The sequence below is a fragment of the Protomyctophum bolini genome (genome assembly GCF_963924005.1).
Source record: "Protomyctophum bolini genome assembly, chromosome: 20".
NCBI classification, from domain to species: Eukaryota; Metazoa; Chordata; class Actinopteri; order Myctophiformes; family Myctophidae; genus Protomyctophum; species Protomyctophum bolini.
This window is the reverse complement of record NC_137881.1, coordinates 14,364,609-14,391,414: the sequence shown is the minus strand read 5'-3', so window position 1 is coordinate 14,391,414 and position 26,806 is coordinate 14,364,609. Positions and strand designations below refer to the sequence as shown.

Here is a 26,806-nt window from a genome sequence, read left to right as displayed (position 1 = left end):
TTCAATTTCCGCAATTTCCACAATTTCCGCAATTTCCGCAATTTTCAATTTCCGCAATTTCCGCAATTTCCAAATTGCGGATTATTGCGGAAAATTGCGGAATTTGCAAAATGCGGAAATTGCAAATTGCGGAAATTGCGGAATATTGCGGAGGTATTGCGGAAAAATTGCGGATTATTGCGGAAAAATTGCGGAAATTGCGGAATTTGCAAAATGCGGAAATTGCAAATTTCGGAAATTGCGGAATATTGCGGAAAAATTGCGGAAATTGCGGAATTTGCAAAATGCGGAAATTGCAAATTGCGGAAATTGCGGAATATTGCGGAGGAATTGCGGATTATTGCGGAAAATTGCGGGAAATTGCGGAATTTGCAATTTACGCAATTTCCACAATTTACGCAATTAAATTCATGCGACTGGATTTTTTTTCTCCAAAAATTCAAAAAACGATGGGCTATAACCCATCGTTTTTTTTATTTTTTAATGTTGTATTTTAAAGAAAAACAGAGACAGGCCTCAGAGACATAAACATATTTTATTGGGGGAATGTTATCCAGATCCACTCACACTCTCTCACAATCACATAATGTACTGATTAAATAAGGCACATGCCATAGTGGTAGAGTGGATGGGGACATATTCTGTACACAAGTTGCAGATAAAATAATCAAAAACACTTAATCGTTGCTGTCGGGCACAAACCATGGGCAAAAACCATGTTTTATGGTTAACTAATTCCCTACTTTGTCGCACATGAGCGTCTTGCAAAAGTAGCAAAAATAGATGAACATAGATTGGCTATTTTAGCTATATTTGAAACATTACTAAATGTAATTAAGGGTGTCTGTGGGTTTTATAATTATTGAATGAACACCCTGATATATATTTTTCTTTTAAGTTCCTGAAAAATTAATGTTTTGGACATTTGTCTGCCCGACAACAACGGTAATTAACATTGGGCAAGACAATAATTATCAATAGATTTCAATATTTGTATGTATTTACAATTGAATTGCCAATAGAAAGGAGAGAGAATGACGGAGAGACTGAGAGTTAAACTCTGCAGGCCTGAGTATAATGCGTATCAAATCCACATTCCTGTAAAACCACAGTAATTAAATAAACAATACTGGATTACCCAGAGAGCTAATTTAAACATGGTAACATGTTCCAGGAAATGAAGATTTTCCATCTGTTATGTTGATTGTGTGTCCTTCTGTTTTTTCTCTTAATAATAATAATAATAATAATAATAATAATAGTAACAGTAACAGCAACAATAATAAAAATGTGTTTCTGAACATTTAGCATTAACATTTCTTTGGTGGCTGAAGCACTAAATGCAGACTGAACAGTGAGCCTTATGAGTTTATGCAGACAGCGTCTCCAGTTTACACAGTCTGCGTTGACAGTGCACGTATACAGTGAATCTAAATACAGGCAGGTGTTACAGTACAAAAAAGGCCAAAGATACTGTACATAAAATACTGTTATGGCTTTAGATTAGAAGGACAGAGCAGGACCTAGGACAGTACAGAGGCAATTAGTCTTCCTCTCCCACAGGGGTCACTGTCTGCCTGTGTTTCCAGATCCCTTCACAAAGCTGGACCGGATGATGAGCACTCAGCTTTCACAGAAAGCACAGCCTGAATACAGTCAAGGACTGTCTAAAGAGGACGAGATGCGAAGACCGTACGGGCGACGCCATGTTGCTCCATGGTGCTCCATGGAAGGAAAGAAACATGCGCAATGGGCTATATGCAGCCAACACTTCCCCGTTCAGCTTCCTGGGTCTCAACTGCTCATGTTTCTTTCCTTCCATGGAGCAACATGGCGTCGCCCGTACGGTCCTCGCGTCTCATCCTTTTAGTCCTTGAATACAGTACATCCACAGGCCACTGGGCAAGGGGAAGGTAAACTTGGTGCTGACATCACAGATCTCCTGTTCCCCTTTGTGATGGCTCTCCATCCCCTCTTCATTAATATCCATCCTCCCTGTCAACTTCCATTGCGCTCTCTTTCACAGTCTTTCAGTTGTATTTTTTTTTTTAATTCCCTTTCTGCAGTGGGCCAGTGTTGAGTGGCGCTGGGGCCAGTGGCAGTGACATGTCTAAATGATGAATGAGTCTGCCTGTCACAGTTTGATGTCCTGGGACTCCAGCATTTTCGCCATGGTCTTCTTAACCCTCAGGGCAGTGAGCCGACAGGCTGGATTGTGGTTCCAGCACTCTGACATCAGTTTCCCCATCTGCCGTAGACACTGGAGACAGACATGCATGCACATTCCAATTAAACACAACTATTATACCATTATGTGGGTCGGTGACAAAATGGTGTTGGAAAAATTGGAAAAAGATATCTAAAGCATTATCTTAACCCATGTTATATAGCAGATCTACAAGCTACGAGCTTGTAGGTCTGCTATTTTTGAAAAATCGACTGACGAAGAACGACTGACATAGAAACATAGCTTTTTCAGAAAACTGTCAGGATGTAGAAGACATTTTTAGAATCTGATCTCAGGTCAGAATGGGTTAAGCATAACTTTTACATTGAGCAGGTCATAATGCTGAGAAAACTATGTATTTTTAAATGCATGACATAACGATATCACCCGCTCTCGACCGGATCACACGGCAATTTAGTAACACAGACCAGGCTTTCCTCTGAAGTGGAAAGCCTGGTGACGTGAGGCTATCACCACGTCGGTGTCAAAGAAAATGTATACCTCGTCACTGCTCCAGCGGTTAGCGAAGGAGGGTCTCTGTCTCTTGATGCAGACCACCTCTCTCATGTCCTCATATGAAGGATCTGTAGGAACCAGTTCATGATAGGGCAGCTGGTATTCCTCCACAATACCTGCAGTATGAGGCAAAACACATTAATTCTATCAAGCAATACATACACAAATGTTAACAACAAGTGATATTTGTAGTGTATGTGTGGGCTGGGCGAAACAGTGTTGTGGAAATAAGTCTATGACTTCACAGTGTGTGGGGTTTTTTTTTAATCCTCAATTGTCTTTTAAACCATCTTTATGTTGGTTGTAAGCAATTAAATACAAATCTGAATATATGATGATATTCAAACAATATCTAGTCTCATTTCACGTATAGATAAAATCACACCCCTGTGAAGTGAGGGGCGCTCTTATCATCATACATAATCTCATTCTGGCCAATCACAATTTGTGTCCACACTTTTGCCTTCAATGTTTGTGTTTGTTTACACACATTTGTCTTCAATGTTTGTGTTTACACACTTTTGTCTTCTTTTGTCTTCAATGTCCTCACTTTTGTCTTCAATGTCTACATGGTTCACTTTGGGAACCATATAGTGCCCAAACCCCATTATGTGTATGTACAATTTCCGCAATTACCATTTCCGCAATTTGCGCAATTTCCGCAATTTGACAAAAACGATGGGTTATAGCCCATGTTTTTTGAAATTTTGAAAAAAAAAGTTAGCCTCGTTTCTCATCATTTTGGACCATGGGCTATAGCCCATATCGTACGGCATACTATAGCGCGCCGTTTTTCATCATTTTTGAAGATTTGAAAAAAATGACGAAATGACAAAAACGATGGGTTATAGCCCATGTTTTTTGAAATTTTGAAAAAAAAAGTTAGCCTCGTTTCTCATCATTTTGGACCATGGGCTATAGCCCATATCGTACGGCATACTATAGCGTGCCGTTTTTCATCATTTTTGATGATTTGACAAAAATGACGAAATGACAAAAACGATGGGTTATAGCCCATGTTTTTTGAAATTTTGAAAAAAAAAGTTAGCCTCGTTTCTCATCATTTTGGACCATGGGCTATAGCCCATATCGTACGGCATACTATAGCGCGCCTTTTTTCATCATTTTTGAAGATTTGAAAAAAATGACGAAATGACAAAAACGATGGGTTATAGCCCATGTTTTTTGAAATTTTGAAAAAAAAAGTTAGCCTCGTTTCTCATCATTTTGGACCATGGGCTATAGCCCATATCGTACGGCATACTATAGCGCGCCGTTTTTCATCATTTTAGAAGATTTGAAAAAAATGACGAAATGACAAAAACGATGGGTTATAGCCCATGTTTTTTGAAATTTTGAAAAAAAAAGTTAGCCTCGTTTCTCATCATTTTGGACCATGGGCTATAGCCCATATCGTACGGCATACTATAGCGTGCCGTTTTTCATCATTTTTGATGATTTGACAAAAATGACGAAATGACAAAAACGATGGGTTATAGCCCATGTTTTTTTACATGTTTTTTGAAATTTTGAAAAAAAAAGTTAGCCTCGTTTCTCATCATTTTGGACCATGGGCTATAGCCCATATCGTACGGCATACTATAGCGCGCCGTTTTTCATCATTTTTGAAGATTTGAAAAAAATGACGAAATGACAAAAACGATGGGTTATAGCCCATGTTTTTTGAAATTTTGAAAAAAAAAGTTAGCCTCGTTTCTCAGCATTTTGGACCATGGGCTATAGCCCATATCGTACGGCATACTATAGCGTGCCGTTTTTCATCATTTTTGATGATTTGACAAAAATGACGAAATGACAAAAATGATGGGTTATAGCCCATGTTTTTTGAAATTTTGAAAAAAAAAGTTAGCCTCGTTTCTCATCATTTTGGACCATGGGCTATAGCCCATATCGTACGGCATACTATAGCGCGCCGTTTTTCATCATTTTTGAAGATTTGAAAAAAATGACGAAATGACAAAAACGATGGGTTATAGCCCATGTTTTTTGAAATTTTGAAAAAAAAAGTTAGCCTCGTTTCTCATCATTTTGGACCATGGGCTATAGCCCATATCGTACGGCATACTATAGCGCGCAGTTTTTCATCATTTTTGAAGATTTGAAAAAAATGACGAAATGACAAAAACGATGGGTTATAGCCCATGTTTTTTGAAATGTTGAAAAAAAAAGTTAGCCTCGTTTCTCATCATTTTGGACCGTGGGCTATAGCCCATATCGTACGGCATACTATAGCGCGCAGTTTTTCATAATTTTTGAAGATTTGAAAAAAATGACGAAATGACAAAAACGATGGGTTATAGCCCATGTTTTTTGAAATTTTGAAATAAAAAGTTGTCCTCGTTTCTCATCATTTTGGACCATGGGCTATAGCCCATATCGTACGGCATACTATAGCATGCCGTTTTTCATTATTTTTGAGGATTTGAAAAAAAATGAAAAAAACGATGGGTTATAGCCCATGTTTTTTTAAATTAAAAAAAAAAAAGTTAGCCTCGTTTCTCATCATTTTGGACCGTGGGCTATAGCCCATATCGTACGGCATACTATAGCGCGCAGTTTTTCATAATTTTTGAAGATTTGAAAAAAATGACGAAATGACAAAAACGATGGGTTATAGCCCATGTTTTTTGAAATTTTGGAAAAAAAAGTTAGCCTCGTTTCTCATCATTTTGGACCGTGGGCTATAGCCCATATCGTACGGCATACTATAGCGCGCAGTTTTTCATAATTTTTGAAGATTTGAAAAAAATGACGAAATGACAAAAACGATGGGTTATAGCCCATGTTTTTTGAAATTTTGAAATAAAAAGTTGTCCTCGTTTCTCATCATTTTGGACCATGGGCTATAGCCCATATCGTACGGCATACTATAGCATGCCGTTTTTCATCATTTTTGAGGATTTGAAAAAAATGAAAAAAACGATGGGTTATAGCCCATGTTTTTTGAAATTTTGAAAAAAAAAAAGTTAGCCTCGTTTCTCATCATTTTGGACCGTGGGCTATATGGTACGGCATACTATAGCGCGCAGTTTTTCATAATTTTTGAAGATTTGAAAAAAATGACGAAATGACAAAAACGATGGGTTATAGCCCATGTTTTTTGAAATTTTGAAAAAAAAAGTTAGCCTCGTTTCTCATCATTTTGGACCGTGGGCTATAGCCCATATCGTACGGCATACTATAGCGCGCAGTTTTTCATAATTTTTGAAGATTTGAAAAAAATTACGAAATGACAAAAACGATGGGTTATAGCACATGTTTTTTGAAATTTTGAAATAAAAAGTTGTCCTCGTTTCTCATCATTTTGGACCATGGGCTATAGCCCATAACGTACGGCATACTATAGCATGCCGTTTTTCATCATTTTTGAGGATTTGAAAAAAATAAAAAAAAACGATGGGTTATAGCCCATGTTTTTTGAAATTTTGAAAAAAAAAGTTAGCCTCGTTTCTCATCATTTTGGACCGTGGGCTATAGCCCATATCGTACGGCATACTATAGCGCGCAGTTTTTCATAATTTTTGAAGAATTGAAAAAAATGACGAAATGATAAAAACGATGGGTTATAGCCCATATTTTTTGAAATTTTGAAAAAAAAAGTTAGCCTCGTTTCTCATCATTTTGGACCGTGGGCTATAGCCCATATCGTACGGCATACTATAGCGCGCAGTTTTTCATATTTTTTGAAGATTTGAAAAAAATGACGAAATGACAAAAACGATGGGTTATAGCCCATGTTTTTTGAAATTTTGAAAAATAAAGTTAGCCTCGTTTCTCATCATTTTGGACTGTGGGCTATAGCCCATATCGTACGGCATACTATAGCGCGCAGTTTTTCATAATTTTTGAAGATTTGAAAAAAATGACGAAATGATAAAAACGATGGGTTATAGCCCATGTTTTTTGAAATTTTGAAATAAAAAGTTGTCCTCGTTTCTCATCATTTTGGACCATGGGCTATAGCCCATATCGTACGGCATACTATAGCATGCCGTTTTTCATCATTTTTGAGGATTTGAAAAAAATGAAAAAAACGATGGGTTATAGCCCATGTTTTTTGAAATTTTGAAAAAAAAAAAGTTAGCCTCGTTTCTCATCATTTTGGACCGTGGGCTATATGGTACGGCATACTATAGCGCGCAGTTTTTCATAATTTTTGAAGATTTGAAAAAAATGACGAAATGACAAAAACGATGGGTTATAGCACATGTTTTTTGAAATTTTGAAATAAAAAGTTGTCCTCGTTTCTCATCATTTTGGACCATGGGCTATAGCCCATATCGTACGGCATACTATAGCATGCCGTTTTTCATCATTTTTGAGGATTTGAAAAAAATTAAAAAAACGATGGGTTATAGCCCATGTTTTTTGAAATTTTGAAAAAAAAAGTTAGCCTCGTTTCTCATCATTTTGGACCGTGGGCTATAGCCCATATCGTACGGCATACTATAGCGCGCAGTTTTTCATAATTTTTGAAGATTTGAAAAAAATTACGAAATGACAAAAACGATGGGTTATAGCACATGTTTTTTGAAATTTTGAAATAAAAAGTTGTCCTCGTTTCTCATCATTTTGGACCATGGGCTATAGCCCATATCGTACGGCATACTATAGCATGCCGTTTTTCATCATTTTTGAGGATTTGAAAAAAATTAAAAAAACGATGGGTTATAGCCCATGTTTTTTGAAATTTTGAAAAAAAAAGTTAGCCTCGTTTCTCATCATTTTGGACCGTGGGCTATAGCCCATATCGTACGGCATACTATAGCGCGCAGTTTTTCATAATTTTTGAAGAATTGAAAAAAATGACGAAATGACAAAAACGATGGGTTATAGCCCATGTTTTTTGAAATTTTGAAAAAAAAAGTTAGCCTCGTTTCTCATCATTTTGGACCGTGGGCTATAGCCCATATCGTACGGCATACTATAGCGCGCAGTTTTTCATAATTTTTGAAGATTTGAAAAAAATGACGAAATGACAAAAACGATGGGTTATAGCCCATGTTTTTTGAAATTTTGAAAAATAAAGTTAGCCTCGTTTCTCATCATTTTGGACTGTGGGCTATAGCCCATATCGTACGGCATACTATAGCGCGCAGTTTTTCATAATTTTTGAAGATTTGAAAAAAATGACGAAATGATAAAAACGATGGGTTATAGCCCATGTTTTTTGAAATTTTGAAATAAAAAGTTGTCCTCGTTTCTCATCATTTTGGACCATGGGCTATAGCCCATATCGTACGGCATACTATAGCATGCCGTTTTTCATCATTTTTGAGGATTTGAAAAAAATGAAAAAAACGATGGGTTATAGCCCATGTTTTTTGAAATTTTGAAAAAAAAAAAGTTAGCCTCGTTTCTCATCATTTTGGACCGTGGGCTATATGGTACGGCATACTATAGCGCGCAGTTTTTCATAATTTTTGAAGATTTGAAAAAAATGACGAAATGACAAAAACGATGGGTTATAGCCCATGTTTTTTGAAATTTTGAAATAAAAAGTTGTCCTCGTTTCTCATCATTTTGGACCATGGGCTATAGCCCATATCGTACGGCATACTATAGGATGCCGTTTTTCATCATTTTTGAGGATTTGAAAAAAATGAAAAAAACGATGGGTTATAAGCCCATGTTTTTTTGAAATTTTGAAAAAAAAAGTTAGCCTCGTTTCTCATCATTTTGGACCGTGGGCTATAGCCCATATCGTACGGCATACTATAGCGCGCAGTTTTTCATAATTTTTGAAGATTTGAAAAAAATTACGAAATGACAAAAACGATGGGTTATAGCACATGTTTTTTGAAATTTTGAAATAAAAAGTTGTCCTCGTTTCTCATCATTTTGGACCATGGGCTATAGCCCATATCGTACGGCATACTATAGCATGCCGTTTTTCATCATTTTTGAGGATTTGAAAAAAATTAAAAAAACGATGGGTTATAGCCCATGTTTTTTGAAATTTTGAAAAAAAAAGTTAGCCTCGTTTCTCATCATTTTGGACCGTGGGCTATAGCCCATATCGTACGGCATACTATAGCGCGCAGTTTTTCATAATTTTTGAAGAATTGAAAAAAATGACGAAATGACAAAAACGATGGGTTATAGCCCATGTTTTTTGAAATTTTGAAAAAAAAAGTTAGCCTCGTTTCTCATCATTTTGGACCGTGGGCTATAGCCCATATCGTACGGCATACTATAGCGCGCAGTTTTTCATAATTTTTGAAGAATTGAAAAAAATGACGAAATGACAAAAACGATGGGTTATAGTCCATGTTTTTTGAAATTTTGAAAAAAAAAGTTAGCCTCGTTTCTCATCATTTTGGACCGTGGGCTATAGCCCATATCGTACGGCATACTATAGCGCGCAGTTTTTCATAATTTTTGAAGATTTGAAAAAAATGACGAAATGACAAAAACGATGGGTTATAGCCCATGTTTTTTGAAATTTTGAAATAAAAAGTTGTCCTCGTTTCTCATCATTTTGGACCATGGGCTATAGCCCATATCGTACGGCATACTATAGGATGCCGTTTTTCATCATTTTTGAGGATTTGAAAAAAATGAAAAAAACGATGGGTTATAGCCCATGTTTTTTGAAATTTTGAAAAAAAAAGTTAGCCTCGTTTCTCATCATTTTGGACCGTGGGCTATAGCCCATATCGTACGGCATACTATAGCGCGCAGTTTTTCATAATTTTTGAAGATTTGAAAAAAATGACGAAATGACAAAAACGATGGGTTATAGCCCATGTTTTTTGAAATTTTGAAAAATAAAGTTAGCCTCGTTTCTCATCATTTTGGACTGTGGGCTATAGCCCATATCGTACGGCATACTATAGCGCGCAGTTTTTCATAATTTTTGAAGATTTGAAAAAAATGACGAAATGATAAAAACGATGGGTTATAGCCCATGTTTTTTGAAATTTTGAAATAAAAAGTTGTCCTCGTTTCTCATCATTTTGGACCATGGGCTATAGCCCATATCGTACGGCATACTATAGCATGCCGTTTTTCATCATTTTTGAGGATTTGAAAAAAATGAAAAAAACGATGGGTTATAGCCCATGTTTTTTGAAATTTTGAAAAAAAAAGTTAGCCTCGTTTCTCATCATTTTGAACCGTGGGCTATAGCCCATATCGTACGGCATACTATAGCGCGCAGTTTTTCATAATTTTTGAAGATTTGAAAAAAATGACGAAATGACAAAAACGATGGGTTATAGCCCATGTTTTTTGAAATTTTGAAAAAATAGTTAGCCTCGTTTCTCATAATTTTGGACCGTGGGCTATAGCCCATATCGTACGGCATACTATAGCGCGCAGTTTTTCATAATTTTTGAAGATTTGAAAAAAATGACGAAATGACAAAAACGATGGGTTATAGGCCATGTTTTTTTTTATTTTGAAATAAAAAGTTGTCCTCGTTTCTCATCATTTTGGACCATGGGCTATAGCCCATATCGTACGGCATACTATAGCATGCCGTTTTTCATCATTTTTGAGGATTTGAAAAAAATGAAAAAATTGATGGGTTATAGCCCATGTTTTTTGAAATTTTGAAAAAAAAAGTTAGCCTCGTTTCTCATCATTTTGGACCGTGGGCTATAGCCCATATCGTACGGCATACTATAGCGCGCAGTTTTTCATAATTTTTGAAGAATTGAAAAAAATGACGAAATGACAAAAACGATGGGTTATAGCCCATGTTTTTTGGAATTTTGAAAAAAAAAGTTAGCCTCGTTTCTCATGATTTTGGACCGTGGGCTATAGCCCATATCGTACGGCATACTATAGCGCGCAGTTTTTCATAATTTTTGAAGATTTGAAAAAAATGACGAAATGACAAAAACGATGGGTTATAGCCCATGTTTTTTGAAATTTTGAAAAAAAAAGTTAGCCTCGTTTCTCATGATTTTGGACCGTGGGCTATAGCCCATATCGTACGGCATACTATAGCGCGCAGTTTTTCATAATTTTTGAAGATTTGAAAAAAATGACGAAATGACAAAAACGATGGGTTATAGCCCATGTTTTTTGAAATTTTGAAAAAAAAAGTTAGCCTCGTTTCTCATCATTTTGGACTGTGGGCTATAGCCCATATCGTACGGCATACTATAGCGCGCAGTTTTTCATAATTTTTGAAGATTTGAAAAAAATGACGAAATGATAAAAACGATGGGTTATAGCCCATGTTTTTTGAAATTTTGAAATAAAAAGTTGTCCTCGTTTCTCATCATTTTGGACCATGGGCTATAGCCCATATCGTACGGCATACTATAGCATGCCGTTTTTCATCATTTTTGAGGATTTGAAAAAAATGAAAAAAACGATGGGTTATAGCCCATGTTTTTTGAAATTTTGAAAAAAAAAAAGTTAGCCTCGTTTCTCATCATTTTGGACCGTGGGCTATATGGTACGGCATACTATAGCGCGCAGTTTTTCATAATTTTTGAAGATTTGAAAAAAATGACGAAATGACAAAAACGATGGGTTATAGCCCATGTTTTTTGAAATTTTGAAATAAAAAGTTGTCCTCGTTTCTCATCATTTTGGACCATGGGCTATAGCCCATATCGTACGGCATACTATAGGATGCCGTTTTTCATCATTTTTGAGGATTTGAAAAAAATGAAAAAAACGATGGGTTATAGCCCATGTTTTTTGAAATTTTGAAAAAAAAAGTTAGCCTCGTTTCTCATCATTTTGGACCGTGGGCTATAGCCCATATCGTACGGCATACTATAGCGCGCAGTTTTTCATAATTTTTGAAGATTTGAAAAAAATGACGAAATGACAAAAACGATGGGTTATAGCCCATGTTTTTTGAAATTTTGAAATAAAAAGTTGTCCTCGTTTCTCATCATTTTGGACCATGGGCTATAGCCCATATCGTACGGCATACTATAGCATGCCGTTTTTCATCATTTTTGAGGATTTGAAAAAAATGAAAAAAACGATGGGTTATAGCCCATGTTTTTTGAAATTTTGAAAAAAAAAAAGTTAGCCTCGTTTCTCATCATTTTGGACCGTGGGCTATATGGTACGGCATACTATAGCGCGCAGTTTTTCATAATTTTTGAAGATTTGAAAAAAATGACGAAATGACAAAAACGATGGGTTATAGCCCATGTTTTTTGAAATTTTGAAAAAAAAAGTTAGCCTCGTTTCTCATCATTTTGGACCGTGGGCTATAGCCCATATCGTACGGCATACTATAGCGCGCAGTTTTTCATAATTTTTGAAGATTTGAAAAAAATTACGAAATGACAAAAACGATGGGTTATAGCACATGTTTTTTGAAATTTTGAAATAAAAAGTTGTCCTCGTTTCTCATCATTTTGGACCATGGGCTATAGCCCATAACGTACGGCATACTATAGCATGCCGTTTTTCATCATTTTTGAGGATTTGAAAAAAATAAAAAAAACGATGGGTTATAGCCCATGTTTTTTGAAATTTTGAAAAAAAAAGTTAGCCTCGTTTCTCATCATTTTGGACCGTGGGCTATAGCCCATATCGTACGGCATACTATAGCGCGCAGTTTTTCATAATTTTTGAAGAATTGAAAAAAATGACGAAATGATAAAAACGATGGGTTATAGCCCATATTTTTTGAAATTTTGAAAAAAAAAGTTAGCCTCGTTTCTCATCATTTTGGACCGTGGGCTATAGCCCATATCGTACGGCATACTATAGCGCGCAGTTTTTCATATTTTTTGAAGATTTGAAAAAAATGACGAAATGACAAAAACGATGGGTTATAGCCCATGTTTTTTGAAATTTTGAAAAATAAAGTTAGCCTCGTTTCTCATCATTTTGGACTGTGGGCTATAGCCCATATCGTACGGCATACTATAGCGCGCAGTTTTTCATAATTTTTGAAGATTTGAAAAAAATGACGAAATGATAAAAACGATGGGTTATAGCCCATGTTTTTTGAAATTTTGAAATAAAAGGTTGTCCTCGTTTCTCATCATTTTGGACCATGGGCTATAGCCCATATCGTACGGCATACTATAGCATGCCGTTTTTCATCATTTTTGAGGATTTGAAAAAAATGAAAAAAACGATGGGTTATAGCCCATGTTTTTTGAAATTTTGAAAAAAAAAAAGTTAGCCTCGTTTCTCATCATTTTGGACCGTGGGCTATATGGTACGGCATACTATAGCGCGCAGTTTTTCATAATTTTTGAAGATTTGAAAAAAATGACGAAATGACAAAAACGATGGGTTATAGCCCATGTTTTTTGAAATTTTGAAATAAAAAGTTGTCCTCGTTTCTCATCATTTTGGACCATGGGCTATAGCCCATATCGTACGGCATACTATAGGATGCCGTTTTTCATCATTTTTGAGGATTTGAAAAAAATGAAAAAAACGATGGGTTATAGCCCATGTTTTTTGAAATTTTGAAAAAAAAAGTTAGCCTCGTTTCTCATCATTTTGGACCGTGGGCTATAGCCCATATCGTACGGCATACTATAGCGCGCAGTTTTTCATAATTTTTGAAGATTTGAAAAAAATTACGAAATGACAAAAACGATGGGTTATAGCACATGTTTTTTGAAATTTTGAAATAAAAAGTTGTCCTCGTTTCTCATCATTTTGGACCATGGGCTATAGCCCATATCGTACGGCATACTATAGCATGCCGTTTTTCATCATTTTTGAGGATTTGAAAAAAATTAAAAAAACGATGGGTTATAGCCCATGTTTTTTGAAATTTTGAAAGAAAAAGTTAGCCTCGTTTCTCATCATTTTGGACCGTGGGCTATAGCCCATATCGTACGGCATACTATAGCGCGCAGTTTTTCATAATTTTTGAAGAATTGAAAAAAATGACGAAATGACAAAAACGATGGGTTATAGCCCATGTTTTTTGAAATTTTGAAAAAAAAAGTTAGCCTCGTTTCTCATCATTTTGGACCGTGGGCTATAGCCCATATCGTACGGCATACTATAGCGCGCAGTTTTTCATAATTTTTGAAGATTTGAAAAAAATGACGAAATGACAAAAACGATGGGTTATAGCCCATGTTTTTTGAAATTTTGAAAAATAAAGTTAGCCTCGTTTCTCATCATTTTGGACTGTGGGCTATAGCCCATATCGTACGGCATACTATAGCGCGCAGTTTTTCATAATTTTTGAAGATTTGAAAAAAATGACGAAATGATAAAAACGATGGGTTATAGCCCATGTTTTTTGAAATTTTGAAATAAAAAGTTGTCCTCGTTTCTCATCATTTTGGACCATGGGCTATAGCCCATATCGTACGGCATACTATAGCATGCCGTTTTTCATCATTTTTGAGGATTTGAAAAAAATGAAAAAAACGATGGGTTATAGCCCATGTTTTTTGAAATTTTGAAAAAAAAAAAGTTAGCCTCGTTTCTCATCATTTTGGACCGTGGGCTATATGGTACGGCATACTATAGCGCGCAGTTTTTCATAATTTTTGAAGATTTGAAAAAAATGACGAAATGACAAAAACGATGGGTTATAGCCCATGTTTTTTGAAATTTTGAAATAAAAAGTTGTCCTCGTTTCTCATCATTTTGGACCATGGGCTATAGCCCATATCGTACGGCATACTATAGGATGCCGTTTTTCATCATTTTTGAGGATTTGAAAAAAATGAAAAAAACGATGGGTTATAAGCCCATGTTTTTTTGAAATTTTGAAAAAAAAAGTTAGCCTCGTTTCTCATCATTTTGGACCGTGGGCTATAGCCCATATCGTACGGCATACTATAGCGCGCAGTTTTTCATAATTTTTGAAGATTTGAAAAAAATTACGAAATGACAAAAACGATGGGTTATAGCACATGTTTTTTGAAATTTTGAAATAAAAAGTTGTCCTCGTTTCTCATCATTTTGGACCATGGGCTATAGCCCATATCGTACGGCATACTATAGCATGCCGTTTTTCATCATTTTTGAGGATTTGAAAAAAATTAAAAAAACGATGGGTTATAGCCCATGTTTTTTGAAATTTTGAAAAAAAAAGTTAGCCTCGTTTCTCATCATTTTGGACCGTGGGCTATAGCCCATATCGTACGGCATACTATAGCGCGCAGTTTTTCATAATTTTTGAAGAATTGAAAAAAATGACGAAATGACAAAAACGATGGGTTATAGCCCATGTTTTTTGAAATTTTGAAAAAAAAAGTTAGCCTCGTTTCTCATCATTTTGGACCGTGGGCTATAGCCCATATCGTACGGCATACTATAGCGCGCAGTTTTTCATAATTTTTGAAGATTTGAAAAAAATGACGAAATGACAAAAACGATGGGTTATAGCCCATGTTTTTTGAAATTTTGAAATAAAAAGTTGTCCTCGTTTCTCATCATTTTGGACCATGGGCTATAGCCCATATCGTACGGCATACTATAGGATGCCGTTTTTCATCATTTTTGAGGATTTGAAAAAAATGAAAAAAACGATGGGTTATAGCCCATGTTTTTTGAAATTTTGAAAAAAAAAGTTAGCCTCGTTTCTCATCATTTTGGACCGTGGGCTATAGCCCATATCGTACGGCATACTATAGCGCGCAGTTTTTCATAATTTTTGAAGATTTGAAAAAAATTACGAAATGACAAAAACGATGGGTTATAGCACATGTTTTTTGAAATTTTGAAATAAAAAGTTGTCCTCGTTTCTCATCATTTTGGACCATGGGCTATAGCCCATATCGTACGGCATACTATAGCATGCCGTTTTTCATCATTTTTGAGGATTTGAAAAAAATTAAAAAAACGATGGGTTATAGCCCATGTTTTTTGAAATTTTGAAAAAAAAAGTTAGCCTCGTTTCTCATCATTTTGGACCGTGGGCTATAGCCCATATCGTACGGCATACTATAGCGCGCAGTTTTTCATAATTTTTGAAGAATTGAAAAAAATGACGAAATGACAAAAACGATGGGTTATAGCCCATGTTTTTTGAAATTTTGAAAAAAAAAGTTAGCCTCGTTTCTCATCATTTTGGACCGTGGGCTATAGCCCATATCGTACGGCATACTATAGCGCGCAGTTTTTCATAATTTTTGAAGATTTGAAAAAAATGACGAAATGACAAAAACGATGGGTTATAGCCCATGTTTTTTGAAATTTTGAAATAAAAAGTTGTCCTCGTTTCTCATCATTTTGGACCATGGGCTATAGCCCATATCGTACGGCATACTATAGGATGCCGTTTTTCATCATTTTTGAGGATTTGAAAAAAATGAAAAAAACGATGGGTTATAGCCCATGTTTTTTGAAATTTTGAAAAAAAAAGTTAGCCTCGTTTCTCATCATTTTGGACCGTGGGCTATAGCCCATATCGTACGGCATACTATAGCGCGCAGTTTTTCATAATTTTTGAAGATTTGAAAAAAATGACGAAATGACAAAAACGATGGGTTATAGCCCATGTTTTTTGAAATTTTGAAAAATAAAGTTAGCCTCGTTTCTCATCATTTTGGACTGTGGGCTATAGCCCATATCGTACGGCATACTATAGCGCGCAGTTTTTCATAATTTTTGAAGATTTGAAAAAAATGACGAAATGATAAAAACGATGGGTTATAGCCCATGTTTTTTGAAATTTTGAAATAAAAAGTTGTCCTCGTTTCTCATCATTTTGGACCATGGGCTATAGCCCATATCGTACGGCATACTATAGCATGCCGTTTTTCATCATTTTTGAGGATTTGAAAAAAATGAAAAAAACGATGGGTTATAGCCCATGTTTTTTGAAATTTTGAAAAAAAAAGTTAGCCTCGTTTCTCATCATTTTGAACCGTGGGCTATAGCCCATATCGTACGGCATACTATAGCGCGCAGTTTTTCATAATTTTTGAAGATTTGAAAAAAATGACGAAATGACAAAAACGATGGGTTATAGCCCATGTTTTTTGAAATTTTGAAATAAAAAGTTGTCCTCGTTTCTCATCATTTTGGACCATGGGCTATAGCCCATATCGTACGGCATACTATAGGATGCCGTTTTTCATCATTTTTGAGGATTTGAAAAAAATGAAAAAAACGATGGGTTATAGCCCATGTTTTTTGAAATTTTGAAAAAAAAAGTTAGCCTCGTTTCTCATCATTTTGGACCGTGGGCTATAGCCCATATCGTACGGCATACTATAGCGCGCAGTTTTTCATAATTTTTGAAGATTTGAAAAAAATTACGAAATGACAAAAACGATGGGTTATAGCACATGTTTTTTGAAATTTTGAAATAAAAAGTTGTCCTCGTTTCTCATCATTTTGGACCATGGGCTATAGCCCATATCGTACGGCATACTATAGCATGCCGTTTTTCATCATTTTTGAGGATTTGAAAAAAATTAAAAAAACGATGGGTTATAGCCCATGTTTTTTGAAATTTTGAAAAAAAAAGTTAGCCTCGTTTCTCATCATTTTGGACCGTGGGCTATAGCCCATATCGTACGGCATACTATAGCGCGCAGTTTTTCATAATTTTTGAAGAATTGAAAAAAATGACGAAATGACAAAAACGATGGGTTATAGCCCATGTTTTTTGAAATTTTGAAAAAAAAAGTTAGCCTCGTTTCTCATCATTTTGGACCGTGGGCTATAGCCCATATCGTACGGCATACTATAGCGCGCAGTTTTTCATAATTTTTGAAGATTTGAAAAAAATGACGAAATGACAAAAACGATGGGTTATAGCCCATGTTTTTTGAAATTTTGAAAAATAAAGTTAGCCTCGTTTCTCATCATTTTGGACTGTGGGCTATAGCCCATATCGTACGGCATACTATAGCGCGCAGTTTTTCATAATTTTTGAAGATTTGAAAAAAATGACGAAATGATAAAAACGATGGGTTATAGCCCATGTTTTTTGAAATTTTGAAATAAAAAGTTGTCCTCGTTTCTCATCATTTTGGACCATGGGCTATAGCCCATATCGTACGGCATACTATAGCATGCCGTTTTTCATCATTTTTGAGGATTTGAAAAAAATGAAAAAAACGATGGGTTATAGCCCATGTTTTTTGAAATTTTGAAAAAAAAAAAGTTAGCCTCGTTTCTCATCATTTTGGACCGTGGGCTATATGGTACGGCATACTATAGCGCGCAGTTTTTCATAATTTTTGAAGATTTGAAAAAAATGACGAAATGACAAAAACGATGGGTTATAGCCCATGTTTTTTGAAATTTTGAAATAAAAAGTTGTCCTCGTTTCTCATCATTTTGGACCATGGGCTATAGCCCATATCGTACGGCATACTATAGGATGCCGTTTTTCATCATTTTTGAGGATTTGAAAAAAATGAAAAAAACGATGGGTTATAAGCCCATGTTTTTTTGAAATTTTGAAAAAAAAAGTTAGCCTCGTTTCTCATCATTTTGGACCGTGGGCTATAGCCCATATCGTACGGCATACTATAGCGCGCAGTTTTTCATAATTTTTGAAGATTTGAAAAAAATTACGAAATGACAAAAACGATGGGTTATAGCACATGTTTTTTGAAATTTTGAAATAAAAAGTTGTCCTCGTTTCTCATCATTTTGGACCATGGGCTATAGCCCATATCGTACGGCATACTATAGCATGCCGTTTTTCATCATTTTTGAGGATTTGAAAAAAATTAAAAAAACGATGGGTTATAGCCCATGTTTTTTGAAATTTTGAAAAAAAAAGTTAGCCTCGTTTCTCATCATTTTGGACCGTGGGCTATAGCCCATATCGTACGGCATACTATAGCGCGCAGTTTTTCATAATTTTTGAAGAATTGAAAAAAATGACGAAATGACAAAAACGATGGGTTATAGCCCATGTTTTTTGAAATTTTGAAAAAAAAAGTTAGCCTCGTTTCTCATCATTTTGGACCGTGGGCTATAGCCCATATCGTACGGCATACTATAGCGCGCAGTTTTTCATAATTTTTGAAGATTTGAAAAAAATGACGAAATGACAAAAACGATGGGTTATAGCCCATGTTTTTTGAAATTTTGAAATAAAAAGTTGTCCTCGTTTCTCATCATTTTGGACCATGGGCTATAGCCCATATCGTACGGCATACTATAGGATGCCGTTTTTCATCATTTTTGAGGATTTGAAAAAAATGAAAAAAACGATGGGTTATAGCCCATGTTTTTTGAAATTTTGAAAAAAAAAGTTAGCCTCGTTTCTCATCATTTTGGACCGTGGGCTATAGCCCATATCGTACGGCATACTATAGCGCGCAGTTTTTCATAATTTTTGAAGATTTGAAAAAAATTACGAAATGACAAAAACGATGGGTTATAGCACATGTTTTTTGAAATTTTGAAATAAAAAGTTGTCCTCGTTTCTCATCATTTTGGACCATGGGCTATAGCCCATATCGTACGGCATACTATAGCATGCCGTTTTTCATCATTTTTGAGGATTTGAAAAAAATTAAAAAAACGATGGGTTATAGCCCATGTTTTTTGAAATTTTGAAAAAAAAAGTTAGCCTCGTTTCTCATCATTTTGGACCGTGGGCTATAGCCCATATCGTACGGCATACTATAGCGCGCAGTTTTTCATAATTTTTGAAGAATTGAAAAAAATGACGAAATGACAAAAACGATGGGTTATAGCCCATGTTTTTTGAAATTTTGAAAAAAAAAGTTAGCCTCGTTTCTCATCATTTTGGACCGTGGGCTATAGCCCATATCGTACGGCATACTATAGCGCGCAGTTTTTCATAATTTTTGAAGATTTGAAAAAAATGACGAAATGACAAAAACGATGGGTTATAGCCCATGTTTTTTGAAATTTTGAAATAAAAAGTTGTCCTCGTTTCTCATCATTTTGGACCATGGGCTATAGCCCATATCGTACGGCATACTATAGGATGCCGTTTTTCATCATTTTTGAGGATTTGAAAAAAATGAAAAAAACGATGGGTTATAGCCCATGTTTTTTGAAATTTTGAAAAAAAAAGTTAGCCTCGTTTCTCATCATTTTGGACCGTGGGCTATAGCCCATATCGTACGGCATACTATAGCGCGCAGTTTTTCATAATTTTTGAAGATTTGAAAAAAATGACGAAATGACAAAAACGATGGGTTATAGCCCATGTTTTTTGAAATTTTGAAAAATAAAGTTAGCCTCGTTTCTCATCATTTTGGACTGTGGGCTATAGCCCATATCGTACGGCATACTATAGCGCGCAGTTTTTCATAATTTTTGAAGATTTGAAAAAAATGACGAAATGATAAAAACGATGGGTTATAGCCCATGTTTTTTGAAATTTTGAAATAAAAAGTTGTCCTCGTTTCTCATCATTTTGGACCATGGGCTATAGCCCATATCGTACGGCATACTATAGCATGCCGTTTTTCATCATTTTTGAGGATTTGAAAAAAATGAAAAAAACGATGGGTTATAGCCCATGTTTTTTGAAATTTTGAAAAAAAAAGTTAGCCTCGTTTCTCATCATTTTGAACCGTGGGCTATAGCCCATATCGTACGGCATACTATAGCGCGCAGTTTTTCATAATTTTTGAAGATTTGAAAAAAATGACGAAATGACAAAAACGATGGGTTATAGCCCATGTTTTTTGAAATTTTGAAAAAATAGTTAGCCTCGTTTCTCATAATTTTGGACCGTGGGCTATAGCCCATATCGTACGGCATACTATAGCGCGCAGTTTTTCATAATTTTTGAAGATTTGAAAAAAATGACGAAATGACAAAAACGATGGGTTATAGGCCATGTTTTTTTTTATTTTGAAATAAAAAGTTGTCCTCGTTTCTCATCATTTTGGACCATGGGCTATAGCCCATATCGTACGGCATACTATAGCATGCCGTTTTTCATCATTTTTGAGGATTTGAAAAAAATGAAAAAATTGATGGGTTATAGCCCATGTTTTTTGAAATTTTGAAAAAAAAAGTTAGCCTCGTTTCTCATCATTTTGGACCGTGGGCTATAGCCCATATCGTACGGCATACTATAGCGCGCAGTTTTTCATAATTTTTGAAGAATTGAAAAAAATGACGAAATGACAAAAACGATGGGTTATAGCCCATGTTTTTTGGAATTTTGAAAAAAAAAGTTAGCCTCGTTTCTCATGATTTTGGACCGTGGGCTATAGCCCATATCGTACGGCATACTATAGCGCGCAGTTTTTCATAATTTTTGAAGATTTGAAAAAAATGACGAAATGACAAAAACGATGGGTTATAGCCCATGTTTTTTGAAATTTTGAAAAAAAAAGTTAGCCTCGTTTCTCATGATTTTGGACCGTGGGCTATAGCCCATATCGTACGGCATACTATAGCGCGCAGTTTTTCATAATTTTTGAAGATTTGAAAAAAATGACGAAATGACAAAAACGATGGGTTATAGCCCATGTTTTTTGAAATTTTGAAAAAAAAAGTTAGCCTCGTTTCTCATCATTTTGGACTGTGGGCTATAGCCCATATCGTACGGCATACTATAGCGCGCAGTTTTTCATAATTTTTGAAGATTTGAAAAAAATGACGAAATGATAAAAACGATGGGTTATAGCCCATGTTTTTTGAAATTTTGAAATAAAAAGTTGTCCTCGTTTCTCATCATTTTGGACCATGGGCTATAGCCCATATCGTACGGCATACTATAGCATGCCGTTTTTCATCATTTTTGAGGATTTGAAAAAAATGAAAAAAACGATGGGTTATAGCCCATGTTTTTTGAAATTTTGAAAAAAAAAAAGTTAGCCTCGTTTCTCATCATTTTGGACCGTGGGCTATATGGTACGGCATACTATAGCGCGCAGTTTTTCATAATTTTTGAAGATTTGAAAAAAATGACGAAATGACAAAAACGATGGGTTATAGCCCATGTTTTTTGAAATTTTGAAATAAAAAGTTGTCCTCGTTTCTCATCATTTTGGACCATGGGCTATAGCCCATATCGTACGGCATACTATAGGATGCCGTTTTTCATCATTTTTGAGGATTTGAAAAAAATGAAAAAAACGATGGGTTATAGCCCATGTTTTTTGAAATTTTGAAAAAAAAAGTTAGCCTCGTTTCTCATCATTTTGGACCGTGGGCTATAGCCCATATCGTACGGCATACTATAGCGCGCAGTTTTTCATAATTTTTGAAGATTTGAAAAAAATTACGAAATGACAAAAACGATGGGTTATAGCACATGTTTTTTGAAATTTTGAAATAAAAAGTTGTCCTCGTTTCTCATCATTTTGGACCATGGGCTATAGCCCATATCGTACGGCATACTATAGCATGCCGTTTTTCATCATTTTTGAGGATTTGAAAAAAAATAAAAAAACGATGGGTTATAGCCCATGTTTTTTGAAATTTTGAAAAAAAAAGTTAGCCTCGTTTCTCATCATTTTGGACCGTGGGCTATAGCCCATATCGTACGGCATACTATAGCGCGCAGTTTTTCATAATTTTTGAAGAATTGAAAAAAATGACGAAATGACAAAAACGATGGGTTATAGCCCATGTTTTTTGAAATTTTGAAAAAAAAAGTTAGCCTCGTTTCTCATCATTTTGGACCGTGGGCTATAGCCCATATCGTACGGCATACTATAGCGCGCAGTTTTTCATAATTTTTGAAGATTTGAAAAAAATGACGAAATGACAAAAACGATGGGTTATAGCCCATGTTTTTTGAAATTTTGAAATAAAAAGTTGTCCTCGTTTCTCATCATTTTGGACCATGGGCTATAGCCCATATCGTACGGCATACTATAGGATGCCGTTTTTCATCATTTTTGAGGATTTGAAAAAAATGAAAAAAACGATGGGTTATAGCCCATGTTTTTTGAAATTTTGAAAAAAAAAGTTAGCCTCGTTTCTCATCATTTTGGACCGTGGGCTATAGCCTATATCGTACGGCATACTATAGCGCGCAGTTTTTCATAATTTTTGAAGATTTGAAAAAAATTACGAAATGACAAAAACGATGGGTTATAGCACATGTTTTTTGAAATTTTGAAATAAAAAGTTGTCCTCGTTTCTCATCATTTTGGACCATGGGCTATAGCCCATATCGTACGGCATACTATAGCATGCCGTTTTTCATCATTTTTGAGGATTTGAAAAAAATTAAAAAAACGATGGGTTATAGCCCATGTTTTTTGAAATTTTGAAAAAAAAAGTTAGCCTCGTTTCTCATCATTTTGGACCGTGGGCTATAGCCCATATCGTACGGCATACTATAGCGCGCAGTTTTTCATAATTTTTGAAGAATTGAAAAAAATGACGAAATGACAAAAACGATGGGTTATAGCCCATGTTTTTTGAAATTTTGAAAAAAAAAGTTAGCCTCGTTTCTCATCATTTTGGACCGTGGGCTATAGCCCATATCGTACGGCATACTATAGCGCGCAGTTTTTCATAATTTTTGAAGATTTGAAAAAAATGACGAAATGACATAAACGATGGGTTATAGCCCATGTTTTTTGAAATTTTGAAAAATAAAGTTAGCCTCGTTTCTCATCATTTTGGACTGTGGGCTATAGCCCATATCGTACGGCATACTATAGCGCGCAGTTTTTCATAATTTTGGAAGATTTGAAAAAAATGACGAAATGATAAAAACGATGGGTTATAGCCCATGTTTTTTGAAATTTTGAAATAAAAAGTTGTCCTCGTTTCTCATCATTTTGGACCATGGGCTATAGCCCATATCGTACGGCATACTATAGCATGCCGTTTTTCATCATTTTTGAGGATTTGAAAAAAATGAAAAAAACGATGGGTTATAGCCCATGTTTTTTGAAATTTTGAAAAAGAAAAAGTTAGCCTCGTTTCTCATCATTTTGGACCGTGGGCTATATGGTACGGCATACTATAGCGCGCAGTTTTTCATAATTTTTGAAGATTTGAAAAAAATGACGAAATGACAAAAACGATGGGTTATAGCCCATGTTTTTTGAAATTTTGAAATAAAAAGTTGTCCTCGTTTCTCATCATTTTGGACCATGGGCTATAGCCCATATCGTACGGCATACTATAGGATGCCGTTTTTCATCATTTTTGAGGATTTGAAAAAAATGAAAAAAACGATGGGTTATAAGCCCATGTTTTTTTGAAATTTTGAAAAAAAAAGTTAGCCTCGTTTCTCATCATTTTGGACCGTGGGCTATAGCCCATATCGTACGGCATACTATAGCGCGCAGTTTTTCATAATTTTTGAAGATTTGAAAAAAATTACGAAATGACAAAAACGATGGGTTATAGCACATGTTTTTTGAAATTTTGAAATAAAAAGTTGTCCTCGTTTCTCATCATTTTGGACCATGGGCTATAGCCCATATCGTACGGCATACTATAGCATGCCGTTTTTCATCATTTTTGAGGATTTGAAAAAAATTAAAAAAACGATGGGTTATAGCCCATGTTTTTTGAAATTTTGAAAAAAAAAGTTAGCCTCGTTTCTCATCATTTTGGACCGTGGGCTATAGCCCATATCGTACGGCATACTATAGCGCGCAGTTTTTCATAATTTTTGAAGAATTGAAAAAAATGACGAAATGACAAAAACGATGGGTTATAGCCCATGTTTTTTGAAATTTTGAAAAAAAAAGTTAGCCTCGTTTCTCATCATTTTGGACCGTGGGCTATAGCCCATATCGTACGGCATACTATAGCGCGCAGTTTTTCATAATTTTTGAAGATTTGAAAAAAATGACGAAATGACAAAAACGATGGGTTATAGCCCATGTTTTTTGAAATTTTGAAATAAAAAGTTGTCCTCGTTTCTCATCATTTTGGACCATGGGCTATAGCCCATATCGTACGGCATACTATAGGATGCCGTTTTTCATCATTTTTGAGGATTTGAAAAAAATGAAAAAAACGATGGGTTATAGCCCATGTTTTTTGAAATTTTGAAAAAAAAAGTTAGCCTCGTTTCTCATCATTTTGGACCGTGGGCTATAGCCCATATCGTACGGCATACTATAGCGCGCAGTTTTTCATAATTTTTGAAGATTTGAAAAAAATGACGAAATGACAAAAACGATGGGTTATAGCCCATGTTTTTTGAAATTTTGAAAAATAAAGTTAGCCTCGTTTCTCATCATTTTGGACTGTGGGCTATAGCCCATATCGTACGGCATACTATAGCGCGCAGTTTTTCATAATTTTTGAAGATTTGAAAAAAATGACGAAATGATAAAAACGATGGGTTATAGCCCATGTTTTTTGAAATTTTGAAATAAAAAGTTGTCCTCGTTTCTCATCATTTTGGACCATGGGCTATAGCCCATATCGTACGGCATACTATAGCATGCCGTTTTTCATCATTTTTGAGGATTTGAAAAAAATGAAAAAAACGATGGGTTATAGCCCATGTTTTTTGAAATTTTGAAAAAAAAAGTTAGCCTCGTTTCTCATCATTTTGAACCGTGGGCTATAGCCCATATCGTACGGCATACTATAGCGCGCAGTTTTTCATAATTTTTGAAGATTTGAAAAAAATGACGAAATGACAAAAACGATGGGTTATAGCCCATGTTTTTTGAAATTTTGAAAAAATAGTTAGCCTCGTTTCTCATAATTTTGGACCGTGGGCTATAGCCCATATCGTACGGCATACTATAGCGCGCAGTTTTTCATAATTTTTGAAGATTTGAAAAAAATGACGAAATGACAAAAACGATGGGTTATAGCCCATGTTTTTTGAAATTTTGAAAAAAAAAGTTAGCCTCGTTTCTCATCATTTTGGACCGTGGGCTATAGCCCATATCGTACGGCATACTATAGCGCGCAGTTTTTCATAATTTTTGAAGAATTGAAAAAAATGACGAAATGACAAAAACGATGGGTTATAGCCCATGTTTTTTGGAATTTTGAAAAAAAAAGTTAGCCTCGTTTCTCATGATTTTGGACCGTGGGCTATAGCCCATATCGTACGGCATACTATAGCGCGCAGTTTTTCATAATTTTTGAAGATTTGAAAAAAATGACGAAATGACAAAAACGATGGGTTATAGCCCATGTTTTTTGAAATTTTGAAAAAAAAAGTTAGCCTCGTTTCTCATCATTTTGGACCGTGGGCTATAGCCCATATCGTACGGCATACTATAGCGCGCAGTTTTTCATAATTTTTGAAGATTTGAAAAAAATGACGAAATGACAAAAACGATGGGTTATAGCCCATGTTTTTTGAAATTTTGAAATAAAAAGTTGTCCTCGTTTCTCATCATTTTGGACCATGGACTATAGCCCATATCGTACGGCATACTATAGCATGCCGTTTTTCATCATTTTTGAGGATTTGAAAAAAAATGAAAAAAACGATGGGTTATAGCCCATGTTTTTTTAAATTAAAAAAAAAAAAAAGTTAGCCTCGTTTCTCATCATTTTGGACCGTGGGCTATAGCCCATATCGTACGGCATACTATAGCGCGCAGTTTTTCATAATTTTTGAAGATTTGAAAAAAATGACGAAATGACAAAAACGATGGGTTATAGCCCATGTTTTTTGAAATTTTGAAAAAAAAAGTTAGCCTCGTTTCTCATCATTTTGGACCGTGGGCTATAGCCCATATCGTACGGCATACTATAGCGCGCAGTTTTTCATAATTTTTGAAGATTTGAAAAAAATGACGAAATGACAAAAACGATGGGTTATAGCCCATGTTTTTTGAAATTTTGAAATAAAAAGTTGTCCTCGTTTCTCATCATTTTGGACCATGGGCTATAGCCCATATCGTACGGCATACTATAGCATGCCGTTTTTCATCATTTTTGAGGATTTGAAAAAAATGAAAAAAACGATGGGTTATAGCCCATGTTTTTTGAAATTTTGAAAAAAAAAGTTAGCCTCGTTTCTCATCATTTTGGACCGTGGGCTATAGCCCATATCGTACGGCATACTATAGCACGCAGTTTTTCATAATTTTTGAAGATTTGAAAAAAATGACGAAATGACAAAAACGATGGGTTATAGCCCATGTTTTTTGAAATTTTGAAATAAAAAGTTGTTCCCGTTTCTCATCATTTTGGACCATGGGCTATAGCCCATATCGTACGGCATACTATAGCATGCCGTTTTTCATCATTTTTGAGGATTTGAAAAAAATG

At 35.2% G+C, this 26,806-nt stretch overlaps 1 protein-coding gene across 2 annotated transcripts in view; it reads right to left on the bottom strand.

Annotated features, from left to right (window-relative positions):
• Positions 1–547: 547 nt before the first annotated feature.
• Positions 548–26,806, bottom strand: part of LOC308335477 (crossover junction endonuclease MUS81-like) — a 40,728-nt gene continuing 14,469 nt past the window's right edge. Inside the window, exons 16-17 of one of the 2 annotated variants that reach the window (XM_080792527.1) lie at positions 2,729–2,859; positions 548–2,260 (exon numbers count right to left, since the gene is read on the bottom strand). In XM_080792527.1, the coding sequence (XP_080648653.1) occupies positions 2,826–2,859 (34 nt within the window). In that variant the 3' untranslated portion in view covers positions 548–2,260; positions 2,729–2,825. Of the gene's footprint in view, positions 2,261–2,728; positions 2,860–26,806 lie in introns of those variants that run through there. The other variant, XM_080792528.1, reaches the window with a different exon arrangement.